The following is a 17,265-nucleotide window of genomic DNA, read 5'->3' as shown; positions in this document are numbered from 1 at the left end:
ATGAACCCACATGAACTAACCCACACTGATACCAGTCCTTATTATTAACTCTTTGACAATAAAACTTTTTACTATTTATGAAGACTGTCTCTGAGGATATCAACCTAGTGTCTTTGTATCCACCTAATCTCATGGGGAAAAACTGCATCTTTGTTAAATAACAATAGTGGCTTTATCACTGAGGTCTAATTATGAATGTCAGTTTGAAGAGGGACACAAGGCCCTTTTGATGGCTTTGGTTTATGGTGTATGGCAGATTGTATGCAAGCTGTGTGTGATTTGAGAAACCTGAACTCATGCCAGAACGAAGCCAAGATAACAGTACTGTTAGAGGGATTGGTGGGGCTAAAGACTGGGAACTGACATTGGCTTCAATTCAGCAGTACCACAAAAGGTCATTGTTAACTGCAAGAGTGAGGATGGGCCTCTGGTTTGGTCGGTATTTCAAATGACTTATAATATTAGCTGATATTAATAAGATTCAATTTTATTGGTATCAGTGGACAAAAAGGAGCAAAAGGAAAATGCCTTATGAAGTACGTAAAAAAGACACAGACACCCCTTATATTAAGTTAATTCAGTTTGCACACACTGTGGGCACAGATGTAATCACAGTTTGTATAATGTCCTTTTTAAAAAAGCTTAAATGCTAACGGGACACTCTGGATCAGTGTGGAGAAGCTTAACATAAACATGCCCAATGCCAAGTGTCAGCTAGAGATGCTTAAACCTTCCCCAGCATTGGGCTGTGGAGCAGTGAGAGCAAGTTCTCTGTAGTAATGGAGCACTATTCAATAGGTTTGCGATAAGTTAGAGTGTTTTATTTTTTATGATTCGGAGCTAATTATTCAACATCAGAAGCTTACCTCACTAATATTGAAGTAGATGGATGCAGTCAAACTTTTATCTCAGTCTGCAACTTTTTTCCTCATATTTCCTCAAATTGTCTGATGTCTAAAGTGGAGTTGTCTGCCTCTACTACCATTCATTCAGAGATTAACCTGATGTAATCCGTTTATAGGTCTTTGCTTTTGCACTCAGTGAACTTTACACAGAGAAAAGGGATTACATAACACCAGAGCAGGTTCCCTCGAACGAGATCAGGTGGTTATGGAGTATTTGGTGGAGAACAACTGCTGACACAAATGTAAAGGTCATTTAACTTCAGTATCATGGGAGGATTTATGTCTTGAAGTCTTATCTCCGATCATTTTATGTCGGGTAATCTCATCTCTGACCCGACACAAACCCTGACACATTTGTGACAACATATGTGTAAAAGAAGTTCTATAATTATTTGACTATAATTATTTGGGATGAGACAATTTTAATATTGTTATAATGCTGGGGCACTTTACACCCCTTTTTACTGCAGCTCTAGAATGCCCCATTTACTTCCTGGCAGACGTGAACAGCACAATATTTATTATTCCTTCCATTACAGTAAAATTGTTCAGAATGATCATGGGGACTTTTCTTACATTGGAGCCATTGCCCATGTGGAAGAAATGAGAAAGAAAATAATGGGTTTACTAACCATTTAGAAACATGACAGTTACGTTATGACCCTGAGAGACAAACCTCATATATGTGTTTTGCTTGGAAACTAGTCCCTGTGAGACAGAACCACAACACACACACAGTTTCTCAACGGACACTACAGAGCATCTACTGACCTGCATTCTTTTTACATAAACATTAAGACTTAAGAGGCAACTGTAAAAAAATTCTGTAAATTCCAATATATTGCCATATATTACAGTTTTTCAATAGCATAGTACTTCCTTAAATTTATGTATTGACATTATTGTATTTTGCTCTGAATTCTGGAAGCCTACAACCATTTTTAATATGCATTCTTAATGTCTGTTCTGTAAATGCTGTACATTCAAAATCCACTGATATATATATAGTGTGCGCATAGAACAAAATCTTCTTCCAAAAGAAATGCTATGAAGGACATGAACACAAGGCAAAGGTGATTTCTCCAAGACTGCAAGGGAAGCTCAGCTTCCCCTAAAATGTCAAAAAATAAGTGATCAAATATATACTGTTGTGTGTACATGTCAGTGAATAAATATGCACTACAACGCGATTAACTTTTGTTCAGAATCAGCTTCTTATCACTGGTAAAGACGCGGCTTTCCTCTCAATCATTCGCGCAGCTGCACAGTGATTTAAACAGTCAGCGTCCACAGAGCTCATTAGCTAAGTAGCGAAGTGCAGCGAAATGAGTCATTGGATAAATGCTGGGCTTTGTCCCGCCCATCGGATGCTTAGCGTCTCTAGGGGTCTATGGGGCAGTGGGCTGGCCTCGGCTGGCCTGGACGCTCAGGTCTGCATGATGATTGGATGATCTCTCTGAGGCTGAATCCCTTTTTGATTGACAGCGAAATGAGCGAATCAGCGATCCTTTGGTGTAAAGATCCATAGGAGCATTACATTTTCATTCTGTTCTGAGTTGAACCGGAGACATTCTTAATCCCCATAGCAGCATTTTCTTTGTTAAAACGACTAGCGTCAAAACTAGGTTCTATTTCTCGCCCCTCCACCGTCACAAAGCACTCACAGGCGGACACACTTCACATGGGCCTAGCTCTGCTGGCCATTGAGAGGGCAGTAGTCAAGTCCCTGGAAAAGACGCCTTGTTAGTACGACAGGGTCACAGATCATTTTCTTGAAAAGGAATGGAGGGTAGAATTTACGTATGAATAAACCAACACATTTTATGATGTAGGCTGAAATTGAGTTTCCCCTTCTTGAAAGACCAGCATCCGCCACTGACATAAGGTCACCATACAATGCCACCAATGGTGCATGGGGGTCTAAAACCTCCAAGATTAGAGACTACTGCAAAAATGGGACAAACTTGTTATTTATATCTTTAACTTCAGAAGACATGTTGTTGTGCAGGTGTCTAGACATTTTCTCATAAATCTGTGTGATCAGTGTTCTGTTTTATTTGTCTCTTCCATTCTATAGGTTGGTTTAATGAGGAATGGGAGACTGTTGGCTGAAGCAAATCCTGAGGAAGTTATGAAACAACACAATGCAGTAGTAAGTTTGGAGATCATTCTCATCCACTCAAACATGTTTTCATCCACCCAAGTTTGTTTTCATGCATTGTGGGGCCACTACATAAACGTCCACTCATTGTACCTTATCCTTAGGTATTACAAGCCTGACCTTAATCTTTACTGTAAAACAATATATTCCTCTCATCCTCACACACAGTTTGACCTCTAGCAAAAAATCCTCTTTGCTGGTGTACTGATAAAGACAAGAGCGGATCTGTTGATGTGGTCTTTTTGTTGGCCACCCAGTGGTTAGTTTCTGACCATACAGTTGCTCTTGTCTGTTGTTCTTTTGCTGGTGGACCATTATCATCTTATCATTGAGATGCACACAGTTGACATGTCAGTGTCACTGTGGTGAAAAGAACACTTCAATACTCCGGTGATATTACAGTGTATCCTCACTGCCCATTTTGAAAAAAGAATCTCCAAATATAATAACTTTCCAGGAGAAAGGAAAATCCTTCTTAACTTTCGATGGAAGTGAATGTAAAAAGATTTTTATTCCATGTAATTTTGGAGCATTTCTATTGGTTCTTTCATCATGAAATGTTCATATGATGTGTAGGACAGCTCCTGTGTTCAAATGATGTAGTAAACAAAAAAAATCGTCAAAAATGGGGATAAATGTTAAATCACATGGACAACAGTGGTCCTGTGGTCAGAAACTGACCAGTGATGAAGGGGGTAGAGGAGGAGTAGTAATAGATGAGCTATAGTCTGCAACTTTAACACCAATATGGTGGACTTCAAAAAAGTGGACAGTGCGTAGATATATACAACGTAGGCGATCCTAAGTGCACATAAGTATAGATATGTGTCCAGCACTAAATGTGTGTGTATGTTTATGTGTGTGTATTAGACCCTGGAAAGCGCATTTCTACAGCTTTGTGAGGTTTCAGACCAAGTGGGGTCTAAAGACAGCCCTCAGGCTCCTGGCCACACACACAGCCCATCTCCAGACAGCCTAAGGGATGAGAGCAGAGAACTCCTAGGGAAGAACATTCCAGCAGCTACAGACATCCCTAAAATAAAAGGTAAATTGTTTGTATCTGTGAATATTTTTAAACACATTTGACAATATGAGTTTGCAAAAGGGTGGCACAGTTGCACAGCAGGTAGTGTCTCAGTCACACAGGTTGTGGGTTCTCTCTGTGTCTGCGTGGGTTTCCTCTGGGCAACTGTCTGTGAGGAGTGTGGTGTGTTCTCTCTGTGTCTGCGTGGGTTTCCTCCGGGTAACTGTCTGTGAAGAGTGTGGTGTGTTCTCTCTGTGTCTGTGTGGGTTTCCTCCGGGTAACTGTCTGTGAGGAGTGTGTTGTGTTCTCTTTGTGTCTGTGTGGGTTTCCTCCAGGTGACTGTCTGTGAAGAGTGTGGTGTGTTCTCTCTGTGTCTGCGTGGGTTTCCTCTGGGTAACTGTCTGTGAGGAGTGTGGTGTGTTCTCCCCATGTCTGCGTGGGTTTCCTCCGGGTAACTGTCTGTGAGGAGTATGGTGTGTTCTCCCCGTGTCTGCGTGGGTTTCCTCCGGGTAACTGTCTGTGAGGAGTGTGGTGTGTTCTCCCCGTGTCTGCGTGGGTTTCCTCCGGGTAAATGTCTGTGAAGAGTGTGGTGTGTTCTCTCTGTGTCTACGTGGGTTTCCTCCGGGTAACTGTCTGTGAGGAGTGTGGTGTGTTCTCTCTGTGTCTGCGTGGGTTTCCTCTGGGCAACTGTCTGTGAGGAGTGTCGTGTGCTCCCCCCGTGTCTGCGTGGGTTTCCTCCGGGTGACTGTCTGTGAGGAGTTTGGTGTGTTCTCTCTGTGTCTGCGTGGGTTTCCTCCGGGTAACTGTCTGTGAGGAGTGTGGTGTGTTCTCTCTGTGTCTGCGTGGGTTTCCTCTGGGTGATTGTCTGTGAGGAGTGCGGTGTGTTCGCTCTGTGTCTGCGTGGGTTTCCTCCAGGTAACTGTCTGTGAGGAGTGTGGTGTGTTCTCCCCAGGTCCACATGGGTTTCCTCCGGGTGCTCCGGTTTCCTCCCACAGTCCAAAAACACACGTTGGTAGGTGAATTGGCGACTCAACAGGTTCCGTAGGTGTGAATGAATATGTGTGTGTGTGTGTATGTGTGTGTATGTGTGTGTCGCACTGTGAAGGACTGGCGCCCCCTTCAGGGTGTGATCCCACATTGTGCCCAGTGTTTCCGGGTAGGCTCCGGACCCACCGTGACCCTGAACTGGATAAGCGGTTACAGGCAATGAATGTATGAGTTTGCAAAGTTATTGTACTAGCATTACTGTTATTACAACACTGGGCTTGGGTTTGCTCTGTGTCAGACAAGGACCAACCGTGACCCTGAACTTCACAAGTGACTACAAAATGAATGAATGAATGAATGAATAGACTTGGATTAGAGTGAATGTTTCTAAAGGCTCCCAAGTGAAAAACATGTGCTGGACTTCATTAATGGCAAATTTGATCCTGGTGAAGCCCTGGGTCTCCCTCCCTCACTGTTCACTCAGCACAGTGCTCGCCTGGGCATCTGTTAGCAAACATAACAGAACTGGGTAGTTAAGGTTCTCCTCTAAGCTTGCTGAAATCCATACTGATGCCTTAGGCAATACTCCTGAACACATGCGCTGACTCCAAGACTTCAGGTTTTTATTAGGGCACTAAGAGGATAAAGTCTATGTAATGTCTGGTGTGAATGTTGTGGGTGTTTTTGCGCTCTCACATACAGCTCCTCCTGGTAAACTCTGGAACATTTCTGGGTTGCCATGAAAGGAGTGATTACATGAAAGTGATTATATGAAAGAAACTCTAGAGAGCATATTTGGCAACCCCTCCCAGCCCGACACACTCAGTGCTGGCTATTGTGGGCTTGTGCTGATTGATGTAGCAGATATGGGCAAGTGGTGTTCTCCTCTGATATATTGAGCTGTTTAAAGGCAGTTCGTAAAGAATAAGTGGCTGGTTCAGAGGAAGCATTTGACTGTCTTCACCCTCCCAGGTTGGTAGTGATGTGTGTGACTAAAGGAGTACTAGCTATCAGGGTGAAATAGGCAATGAATTATTATTGGGGAACAAACGAGCCTAAAATAATTATTTTAAAAAATGATTAATGTGTGTGTGTGTGTGTGTGTGTGTGTGAGCAGCGGACTGGAAGGTGAAGGCAAGACATGTCATTCCAAAATGGCGAAATATAGCAGCACTGACGATCAAAACAATGGTGCGGATGAGGAGAAATCCTGGGTAATTAACTAATTAATTAAAATCAATTATTAATACAAAATTAATCTTGTATTTAGGTAAGACATGTCTCTTTTCCTCCTTCTCTCTTTCTCTCTAACTCTCTCTTGCTCCAGTTCCATGTGTTTCCAGTTTCTCCTGCCAGTGATTCAGATCTGTCTGATGTGTTTGTGTATCGGAGGTGACCCGAAGGGCATTGAGGTGGCTGTGGTCAATAACGAAACAAGCTCCAGCGCCTACAGTCGTTCTCTTCTCTCTTTCCTTGACAACAGTAGCATCATCCAGGTCAGTAGAAAATGAGAAACATTATATGCCCTAAAAGCTGTATACTCTTTCAGCTAGCACTTGGCACTGAGCATGTTGAGTAAAATCCACTGAAATCTTTTAGAATAACTTATAATTCCAAGCTTTTAATAGTTTAAAATTGTTACATAGAACTCAGAACTCACTGAATACAAATGGGACGTTTTGAGCCTTTACTGTCTACGTATTTTGACAAATATTAATAGCATTACTGTTGTCTGTTATACCCATAAGAAAGTAGATATTTACTTTTGGCATTACAATTAAATGCTTTGTCTGACTTTTGTGCAGGTTACGAAAGTCTCTCTCTCAGTTCCTTTTGCTCCTCTAGTGTCACTTTCTTCTATTTAAGTATAGCTTCCATTTATATAGTTTCACTTCTGCCTGCTTTATAGCAAGAATCACCTCTGAAACTATATGAAAATCATTAAAAGTGATGAGATACTTTTAATAATTGGGCTCAGACACTCAAAGAATCACATGGGCTCCAAATATAAGAGGTTATTATATTATATAGGTTATTATATATATATTATATTATATTATTATAAATATAATTGTGCTCCAGCAGGATCCGGCTCAAGTTAAGCACTGCCTTTACAGGGAATAGACTTTCATAATGCATTTTTTTCCTAATTTTACTACATGTTTTATTAGCTCAATTAGTTTAACATATTTGAAAAAGCATTAAATATTGAATGTATAATGTGGCATAAATATTTACATAAATAAATACACTTAGTTGGCCTCATTCATGAAACCTTTGTAAAAATCATGAGCAAACTGCACATAGTTTAAAAGAAGTGGACAGATTCACGAACGCTGTGTAAACACCAGATTTTTTAGTATATGTTTGTGTTAGTAAATACCAAATGTTCGCACATTGGGTGGGCGGGCACATTTCTATGCCATTACCATAGTTCCCACCCATGAATTTAAAATAACCGCCTTAAAAGGAAGCACTCAGTCTGTGGAACCCCAGAAAGAAAAAAAAAATTCTGAGTGGAAATCAGTTCTAGTGAAGTGCATTCAACTCTGCAAGTTTTAGTTTCGTTCTATATATATATTTTGCTCACTTATAGGAAAGTGTATTGAGGAATTAGACAGAATATGCTGTCTAAAAGCTGACTTAAATAGTACTGTGCAAAGGTTTTTAGGCACCTGAGAAAATGAGATATAAAGGTCTATTATCTAAGAGATTATGTGCTCAAATAAAAATAAAAATAAATAACATTATTACTGTAAGTAGTGATCTGTGTGTTAATGGTTTAAACTTTAACTTCTCTGAATGTGGCAATGCAGTTTTAATCTGGAAACAAACTTTTTTCTTCACACTCACACAACACATACTTTTAGAAAAGAAAATCCTATTTTGAATTGATAGTTATATATAATTGTTTACAAGGACTGCGCGTATTTAGAAGATAATTTTAGGGGCCAAACATATTTGTACACTACTGCACAATCACTGTAGATTTTCCTGCAGGATTCTGCTAAAGGTGGGCGAAGCTACACGGAAGCTTAGTGCTTTTATTCTTGATACGAGCTCCTTCAATGAGTTTTGGGCCATTTGGCACTCTCTGGTCTCTCTTAAGGACAAATACCTGTGGATTTGTTCCTGATTTGCAAGAGTTCCTTTAAATGTGTTTGTTTTGTATGAAGCAAGTTATAAAACATCGGAGGTGTATGACAGGGCACAAGTCTACTGCAATTGTATCCTTTTGGCACGCACACCCTCGCCTCAGTGACAGTGCCTCAAGTGTAACATGGCTTAAAATTCCTGGGATGATGCTTGAATGAGGGCTTAGAAATTAATGATTTAAAACGTTCCAGTGTCCAAGGAGCCAAGCAAATACACCATTTCAGAACATGACCAGCAAGATATCACTCAACTAACTAAACATAAACCTGAATCATCTCTGCAGAGTTCTCTGTGCCGAGCTGTCTGTTATATCCTTGAAACTCTACAATAACAGACTATAGTTCATTTGTTGGTGTACATACTTTATTTCCTCTATTTCGCCTTACTCTTCAATGGTCAGGACCTGCACAGGACCACCATAGAGCAAGTATAATTTGGGTGGTGGAACATTCACAGCGATGCAGTGACCATGACGTGGTGGTGGTGGGTTAGTGTGTGTTGTGCTGGTAGGAATGGATTAGACACAGCAGTGCTGCTGGAGATTTTTTAATTCTCATTGTCACTGCTGAACTGAGAATACTCCCAACAACCAAAAATATCCAGTCGACAGCGTCCTGTGTCCACCAGTGGTGAACTAGAAGGCGACCAACACAAACTGTGCAGCAGCAGATGAGCTACAGTCTCTTATTTTACATCTACAAGGTGGACCAACAAGGTAGGTGTGTCTAACAGAGAGGACAATGACTGGACAGTGTTAAAAAAAATAAGCGTATATACACACACCAGTGACAGTGCTGGGTTAAGAGTGCTCCACCAGCCAAAAATATCAACACAAAACATAAAATTAACACTGAAATGTATTCAACCACTTATTGCATAGTAAGTAGCTTCAGCAGATTTATTTTCTCCTGAAGGTGAACCTCTCTCATTCAGCGGCATTTGATGGCATCCATAATGGAGAGTACTGGGGGGTCATAGAGTTTGGCCAGAACTTCACCAGCTACCTGACCAAGAGGTGAGCCCTGTCTTTTACACTCTTCACTCAGCTAAAGACAATAGTGGCAGCAATCTAGTGGATGCCTGAGCTTTTGTCTGTAACGACTTGACATTTTTATACCTTTATCGTGTCCTAAAGGTTGTGGTCATATTTCTTCTCAAATGAAGGGTACTAATAGATCAGTAATAGGTTATTTTTTCAGCCATTGCTGCACTAGCAGCCTATGTTCTACTGGGAAAGTTTTACCTTAGATATTAGAACATGTTTGTATGGATTTTATTTCATTCAGCCACAAGAGCATTACTGAGGTCAGGTTCTGGTGTTGAAGGAGGGGATCATTAAGGTCAATGGTTGTAGACAACTCCATAAAAAAAGCATTTACCCTGCTCCACATTCCAGCACCCGGGGCTTGTATACTCCTCTAGTTGACACTGGGTATTGAACATTTTGAACTTAAGCTAATGTGCAGCTGCTCCAGAACATGTCATTTCAGTTCATGTTATTCTACATAGCTTATATAAGCTGGGTGTACAATAATGTAGAAGAATAACCAATTAAAAGGTGTCTGCAAACATTTGGACATAAAGTGTAGCTGTCTAAGTTTTAGCTTAGTTTTACCACGTTGTTCTCCAGTTGTGTGTGGTTAGACTGACAGGTGAACAATGTCTAATATAAGCTGCCATTGAGCAGCATGCTAGGTTGTGCAACTGTCCCATGAATCCTATTTTGTGAATGACATGGTGGGAATATGTGTCAACAGAAATCAAATAGGCCAGATCTGTAAAAATGACAATAATTTTAATTCATGGACAAAGGCAGAGACAGGGTCAGAATACAGCGCTACATATTTTAAAAAAAACAACAACTCTCCACTCTGATTGGAGGGTCCAGAATTGCATAGGTCCTCATGATCAAACAGGGACTTCTGGGAATTGGAGTTTGTAGGAGGAGCTGCAGAGAGTTGAAAAGCCAGTGAAACAATGATATTGTTATTTGCCTGGAGCTATGTTACAGTCTACTTATGAATGAGGTGTTTTCTCCAAATGTTCCAAAAATACTCAGGTGTCAGGTGATGATGACTATATTGAACGGAGAGGGAGGGAGGGAGAGGCTGCATAACTTCACGTGTGAATCAGGGTTAAAGAGAGGAAAAGCAGGTGAAGCAGGTCTCTCTCCCACTTTCAAGTTCAGGATTTGCTTCATTGACGTGACAAAATTACATTGGTATTGTGAAAGCTTTAAGCGACATCACATGAACATACAACAATGTAACTATACAAACAAATGATACAATGAAGCGTGTTTCAAATAAATGTGCCTTGACTGGGTGAACTGACAGAGGCAGGCAAATACAGATTTATTTAAGGCAAGAAAACCAAACAAAACTGAGGAACTAGAAAGAGGGGGGAAAAAAAGAAACAAAACCCTGAAACAGACAAACAAGGGACTGTACAAACAAGACTGAACTAAAGTTAACAGACACCAGATGTAAAGACTAAGCTAGGACTAATCAAACAGAATATATGCAAAAAGGTACAAACAGACCAGAGAGATACAGAGAAGGCATACATATATATATAATTAAATAAATTAAAAACAAAAACAAAAAAATAATAAAAAAAAACTGCACAGGTTCAGAATGGTAATGTCCACCAAAGACAAGGGGCTTAAATACAAGAACACAGACAAGAAAAACCTCGGAAGGATAACAAGAAGGCAGGGCAAAATAGGAGACACGTGGAGACACTGACGAGAGGGTGGAGCTAAGGCAGAGACAAGGGACAAAACAAATGCAGAGCCATGTGCTTCTAGCACAGGGTAAACAAGGGAGACAGACAGCAGGAAAACATGACAAACAGGGCCAGAGCATGACACAATGAACGACTCTCTCCCAGTACAAGGGCCTGTTCGTTGTTCTCTCAGATTGGTCTGAATTTCTGAGCGGGTTTCCCAAATTGATTCAAATATTTATTTCTTTATACTTTATTCACACTAAAGAATGCACTTCCACTGCTCAATGGCGCAATGATGGAGTGTTTCACAATACTCTAGCAGATGCCTGACACTGAGCTAGGTGAAGTGCAGCATCCCTTTTCTTTTCACACTTTTCTGTGAAGATTATACAAGCTGTGCATGGACGGCTAAACAACGATGTCCACAAAGGGATGAATGTCACAGTTTTTTGGGGGGTTTCTCCAGACTTTTGCGCATGTAGTGAATGTGTTCCGACTGCCATATACATATATATATAATGGTTTATGGTCTATAATGGTTTTGTTTTTTTGCTTTTTGGACAGAATGCTCCAGCCCAGAGTGTCTAAAGAAGTTGTTGAAGGAGGGTCTGTTCACGTCTGGCTGGACTTGACTAGTAAAATCACATTTAATACATATATAACCTGTATACACCCAGTGCATCAACCATAACATTATGACCACTTCTTTGTTTCTACACTCACTGTCCACTGATCACTATACAAGAGCACTTTGTAGTTTTATACAGTCCGTTATAGTTTTATAGTCCGTATTATATTGTTTTCCTTACACCCTGTTCTTTAATGGTCAGGACCCCCACCGAGCCCCCACAGGATATTGACGTAGTGGTGGTGTGTTAATGCATGTTGTGCTGGGACGAGTGGATCAGATACAGCAGTGCTGCTTGAGTTTTTAAACACTGTGTCCACTCACTGTCCACTCTGTTAGACACACCTACTTCGTTGGTCCACCTTGTAGATGTAAAGTCAGAGACAGCAGGTCATCTGTTGCTGCACAGTTTGTGTTGGTCGTCCTGTAGTCCTTCATCAGAGGGCACCACCCTTCATCAGAGGATACCACCCGCAAGATGCTGTTGGCTGAGTATTTTTGGTTAGTTCACTATTCTCAGTCCAGCAGTGACACTAAGGGTTTTAAAAACTCCAGCAGCACTACTGTGTCTGATCCAGTAGAGCTAATATACCACCAGCACATCAGTGTCACTGCAGTGCAGAGAATGATCATACATGCTCTGTGGTGGTCCTCCTGGGGGACCTGGCCATTGAAGAGCAGGGGTCAGTGGAACTGAGAGAATGGACGGCGAGTGTAGAAACAAGAAGGTGGTCATAGTGTTATGATTCAACCGTGTATATCCATATACATAGTATAAATTGTATGCAATATTTATACACATTATATAATATATGTTATTAAAATTATATACAAATTATTTGACATTACCATTAGCTTCTTGAAAGAAAGCATATCTTACAATCAATGTGCACATGTTTATTGTCTCTTTTTTTTTCTTTTTTTTTTTTTAGACAGACAGATAGCAATTATGCTACAAAAGAAACTCCATGAAGCATTTCAGGTACAGTGTTGAGTAGTAATTGGTAGAATACCCTTAATGTGTTTCTGCATTATCTAAACTTCTTTTGGACATAGTACAGTCTGATCAGTGTCTGTATTAACAGAGGCTATACAGTGTATTTCAGTGCTAGTTCTGTATAATTTCTACATTGAATAGTAGTAGTTAGGCACTGTGAGCTTATCCATGTGTGTGCGTGTATTTCAGATGTTTGTTGACAGTAAGATGGGTGGTCTGGCCTACCTCGTCTCTGTTCCTGTGAAGGTGAGTTTTTGTCATGGCTTGCTGTGCTATACTGCCTCCTAGAGTTAGAGAAAAGACACAACAATTACTATTTGGTTGTATGCATTGCTGTGTGTCATGGGTGCCCAGACATTTTGTCTTTGGTATGTTTTGGGCCAAGAGCCCAAAAGCAAATTAAGCTAGCTAGCAGTCTGTTTCTGCCCAAGCTTTTGATTTTGGAGAGGCCAATTCACAATGATTGTCTTAGAGGTTAACTTTCTGATTTTCAATTTGCATATTGCGCAAAGGCTGCCATTTAAACCTCCAGTTAAAACACACATTTATTATATTGTTACATGGTATAAAATGAGCCTCAGTGACTGAATACAAAACCTATATTTTTATTCTGTATTTCTGCAGCTGTATTTCTTTCTGGTGATTTACTTTTTTTTCGATCTTCATGAATTTTTTTTGTCCCATTGTTAAACTCCAACGTTTAACCTTAAGTTTGTCATAAGTTCAGTCAGAAATGTATTCTGTCCAAAACACAGTTAGTGATGTTGAGCTCTGGGTTCTGAGGTGGCTGGTCCATGGTTCTGAGAAAAACAAACCCCTTCTTTGATTGATAAACAAATTTGGATCTTCTCAATGTGTACTTCACTTACTTCATGTAAGTGAAAGTTTAAGGGTGGTCTCTGACTTATGCTCAGTGCTGTACATATATAAATGCTCTCTCTGGGCAGCCCCATATAAGTCTTCCTTGGTTGTTCCTCGTCTGTAATGTGCACTTACGGGTCAATTCCTTTTTCTGTTCCATGTTATGGCACGTTATAGATGTTGTATATGGATGTGATGCACTTTTCATTGTGAATGTGTCTCTTTTTCTCTCTGTCCATCTGTCTGTCCATCATGTCTACTTGTGTAGTTTGAGGAGCCCGTATATGGCAGTCAGAACACAGATTTCACTACGTTTGTGACCCCAGGAGCAGTCCTGAGGTACAGTCACACTGACACACATATGCAAGCACTCGAAAAGCGACTCACGCACACACACGTGCACACACACACACACACACATACCCAAGGTAGTGTCGTGAATTCTTACAGAATTACAATGCTCAAATGACATTAACTTTTTGACATTAACACCATGAATGATTTTAAATTTCATAATGGGTGAAACAATAAAGTTTTTTTAAAACTACTTTATAAAAGTGAAGTTAAAACTTTATAGTTCATTTCCATATCTAACTCCGATGCGTCTTCAGAAGACGTTTAAAAATGTAACTTCACTCTGCCCTAAATGTAATGCTAATGAAGGTACACTTATGCATATGTTCTGGAAATGTATAAAAATTCAATCTTTTTGGAGAGAAGTTCATCAAGCTGTTATGGAAATTTTGGATAAGAACTTTAATATGTCACCATGTTTATACCTTTTGAACTGATATGTTGTTAAATGAAAATCAGACATATTTGTTAGGGACTTACCCAGTAAAAAAATATCTTGTTGTTGTGGATATGCCCTGATGTTCCCTCATTCAAAATGTGGCTGTTACAAATCTCAGATTTCCTCCCACTAGAAAAGCTCACCTTTGAAACTCATAACAGACATCAAGAATTTTGCGAAATCTGGTTATCAGTCTGGAAAATGTTGGGTGATAAATTATTTTTCTTTGCAACATTTTTGTTATACTGCCTCACATATTATCTTGCCCTATTATAACTTCAATTTAAATTATTTACTTACTTATTTATGTTTAGTTATTTATCAGGATGTATACTGTGTATTAATCTTCCTCTGTTGTAGTTGCAACGAGATTTATGTTTTTGTACATTTTATTATTTGTAAAATTTAATACATATATAATTGAAAAAACAATTCTGTTGCCTCAAGGTGAAACAGAGACATTCAGATTTGAACACATATCTTGCTTAGTTTTTACAATAGAGTCTGTCTGAGGACATGCACTCCCTGCCAGATGCACACTCTGCCACAAAGACAGAAACTGCACAGCGGAATGATTGTTTGGCTGTTTCTGCTTAACGAGTCAATGGATATCTTAATACGGTGTGATCTTTGTATCTAGAGTTCTGTTGCTATATATGACGATCATATCATTAGTGTAGCGATTTCTGGTGCTATATATGAATACAGCTTCCACTGAAAGTGCTTCATGCAGCTGAGAAGTAGCTTGTTGATTCTGTTAATAAAACAGACTTTATCGTCGGGGTAAGGTTGTTTCTTTTCTTTAAAGGTACCATAATCACTATTTCATCCCATTATTATCAGTGTAGAATGAAGGTATATCATGCACTTATTAGACGCGCCCTTTGTAGTGTGTACCCTGCTCCCTTGTTCTCTGTAGGGTTGGAACACGCCCGGTTCACGTGTGTGCTCTGTGTATCTCTACAAACCGAAGCTCTTAGCAATAAAACAGTTTTGTTTTGTTAGACTCGAGCCTTTTCTTGAGCTCGTACACTCGACCATCAGTCTGACAAAGCTAACGTCCATTCAGTGTCAGTCTTATAGCCCAACAGTACGTGGTATTTCTTCATCCTCTAACATTACATTTTATTTATATTTAATATTTAACATTTTATTATTTTATTACGGTGGCCAGACGTCCTCTTTTACCCGGACATGTCCTCTTTTTTAGACTTAAAAAAACGTCCGGCCAGAATTTTACAAACGTCCGGGATTTTGTTTTTCTAGAGCTTACATAGAACGTCGAGAAGCGTTTCGTTCACAAACTAGTCCCGCCCTCCCCTACTACGATTGGTTCGCTTGAGTGAGAAGGGGGCGTGGTGAAGTAGCCTAAAATCTTCTGATTGGACGGTCTGACTGTAGAACTACCGTTATTGGTCGATAACCTTTTCTGTAAACATTTAATTGGTCAGTCTGCATCTCACCATCTCAGAACTGGTCACCCTAATTTTATATTGAAATTAAAAACAAAATGAATAAATACAGCTAAGACCTAACTAAAATGCAACTTACATTAAAACAAATAATGGGCCAAAAACAAAATTCTGAAGTAACAAAACATGTTAGACAAATATTACAAACCTCAAGCGCAAATGTGTTCCTCAACAGACGCAATGTAATTCAGTTGCCGTGGCAGAGAGTGCACTGACGTCATTAATAGGCTGGCGGTGCAAGTGAGGGCAGAGTGCATGTCTGCAGCCAGACACTTCTCAGTTTTTATGGAAATGTTTGCTTCATGCTGAATGTTAGAGAGCTTCAAAGCCCCCTTGCATTGGGCTGTGGAAGATTCGCTTTTGTAAAGATGCCATTTCAGAGTTAGGAAAGAACAACAGTTAAGAAATTCTGCAAGAACATATAAATAACTAATTCTCATTCTCTCTTTCTCTCTCTCTCTCTCTCTCTCTCTCTCTCTCTCTCTCTCTCTCTCTAGTATCACCTTTTATCTGGCTGTGGGGCTGACAGCACTCTCCTTCGTGCTGGAAAGGAAGGAGGGGCTGCTTGACAGGTGCTGGGTGGCAGGTGAGTGTTAAAAGGTACCATGAGCTAACCTTCATAATTAAAAGAAATGTATGGTGAGCAATTCTTTTTCTGTATCATTCATAAAACCAGTGCAAAATTACAACAGAAAAAAACAATAACTGACTGACCAACTACATCAGGAGTAAGAAGGAATGTTTACACAATCTTGATCGGCAAATTGCCGCTTAAATGAGAATACCGTTTTTTAACAAGATGAATTATCAGCATCAACCACTAGAGGACAGTACCGCCCAGTGTTAGTGCAGTGGTGCGGTCACACAGTTCCAGGGTTCTGGGGTGTTGTGGTTTCGAAACCTTCCTTTACTCACTGTCTGTGAGGTGTGTTCTTCCCATGTCTGTGTGAGTTTCCTCCACGTGTTCCAGTTTCCTCCAACAGTCCAAAAACAGTAAGGTTATTGAACTGGCTATTTGAAAGTATCCATATGTGCTCTGCCAAGGGTATGTTCCTGCTTTGTACCTAGTGATTCTGGGCAGCTACAGGACTCGCCATGACCCTGAACATCATACAACAGTTACAGGAGACACATTCATTAATAACTTAATAATATTATGTCTTTTTCTTTTTCTTTTTTTTTAGTATTGTCGCAGTTGCTGTTGTTGTTAATATTATGTGTTCTTTCTTCTATTTTGTTTTCTCCTCCTCTTTGTCTGTAGGGGTCAGTTCTCTGGAGACAATGCTGGCTCACCTCTTCTCTCAGCTGCTGGTCATTAGTGTCCAAATCATTCTCCTGCTGATCTTTATTCTTCTCGTTTTCAAGGTGAGAATGTGCCTGTGTGTATCTGTGTGTGTGGGTGGGTTTCTTATTAATATTTTATAATATATTTTATACATATATATTTTATGTCTCAAGTTCATGTGTACTCCTTTAGTTTACTGTCACAGCTGTGTTTATGCCTGAATCTCCTTTAGTTGTTTTGCACAGGCCTTTTAATTAAAATTTTCT

General features: G+C 40.0%; 1 protein-coding gene across 2 annotated transcripts in view; it reads left to right on the top strand.

Annotated features, from left to right (window-relative positions):
• Positions 1-17,265, top strand: part of abch1 (ATP-binding cassette, sub-family H, member 1) — a 43,175-nt gene that overhangs the window by 15,897 nt on the left and 10,013 nt on the right. For both annotated transcript variants that reach the window (XM_066682633.1, XM_066682640.1), the window contains 11 exons: positions 2,983-3,057; positions 3,937-4,111; positions 6,195-6,291; positions 6,405-6,573; positions 9,148-9,248; positions 11,528-11,598; positions 12,524-12,573; positions 12,778-12,834; positions 13,718-13,788; positions 16,212-16,300; positions 16,976-17,079. In XM_066682633.1, the coding sequence (XP_066538730.1) occupies positions 2,983-3,057; positions 3,937-4,111; positions 6,195-6,291; positions 6,405-6,573; positions 9,148-9,248; positions 11,528-11,598; positions 12,524-12,573; positions 12,778-12,834; positions 13,718-13,788; positions 16,212-16,300; positions 16,976-17,079 (1,059 nt within the window). The remainder of the gene's footprint in view (positions 1-2,982; positions 3,058-3,936; positions 4,112-6,194; positions 6,292-6,404; positions 6,574-9,147; positions 9,249-11,527; positions 11,599-12,523; positions 12,574-12,777; positions 12,835-13,717; positions 13,789-16,211; positions 16,301-16,975; positions 17,080-17,265) is intronic.

The sequence above is a fragment of the Hoplias malabaricus genome, chromosome 1, assembly GCF_029633855.1.
Source record: "Hoplias malabaricus isolate fHopMal1 chromosome 1, fHopMal1.hap1, whole genome shotgun sequence".
NCBI lineage: Eukaryota > Metazoa > Chordata > Actinopteri > Characiformes > Erythrinidae > Hoplias > Hoplias malabaricus.
Note: the sequence above shows the minus strand (reverse complement) of the source record. Positions and strands in the feature narration are given on the sequence as shown.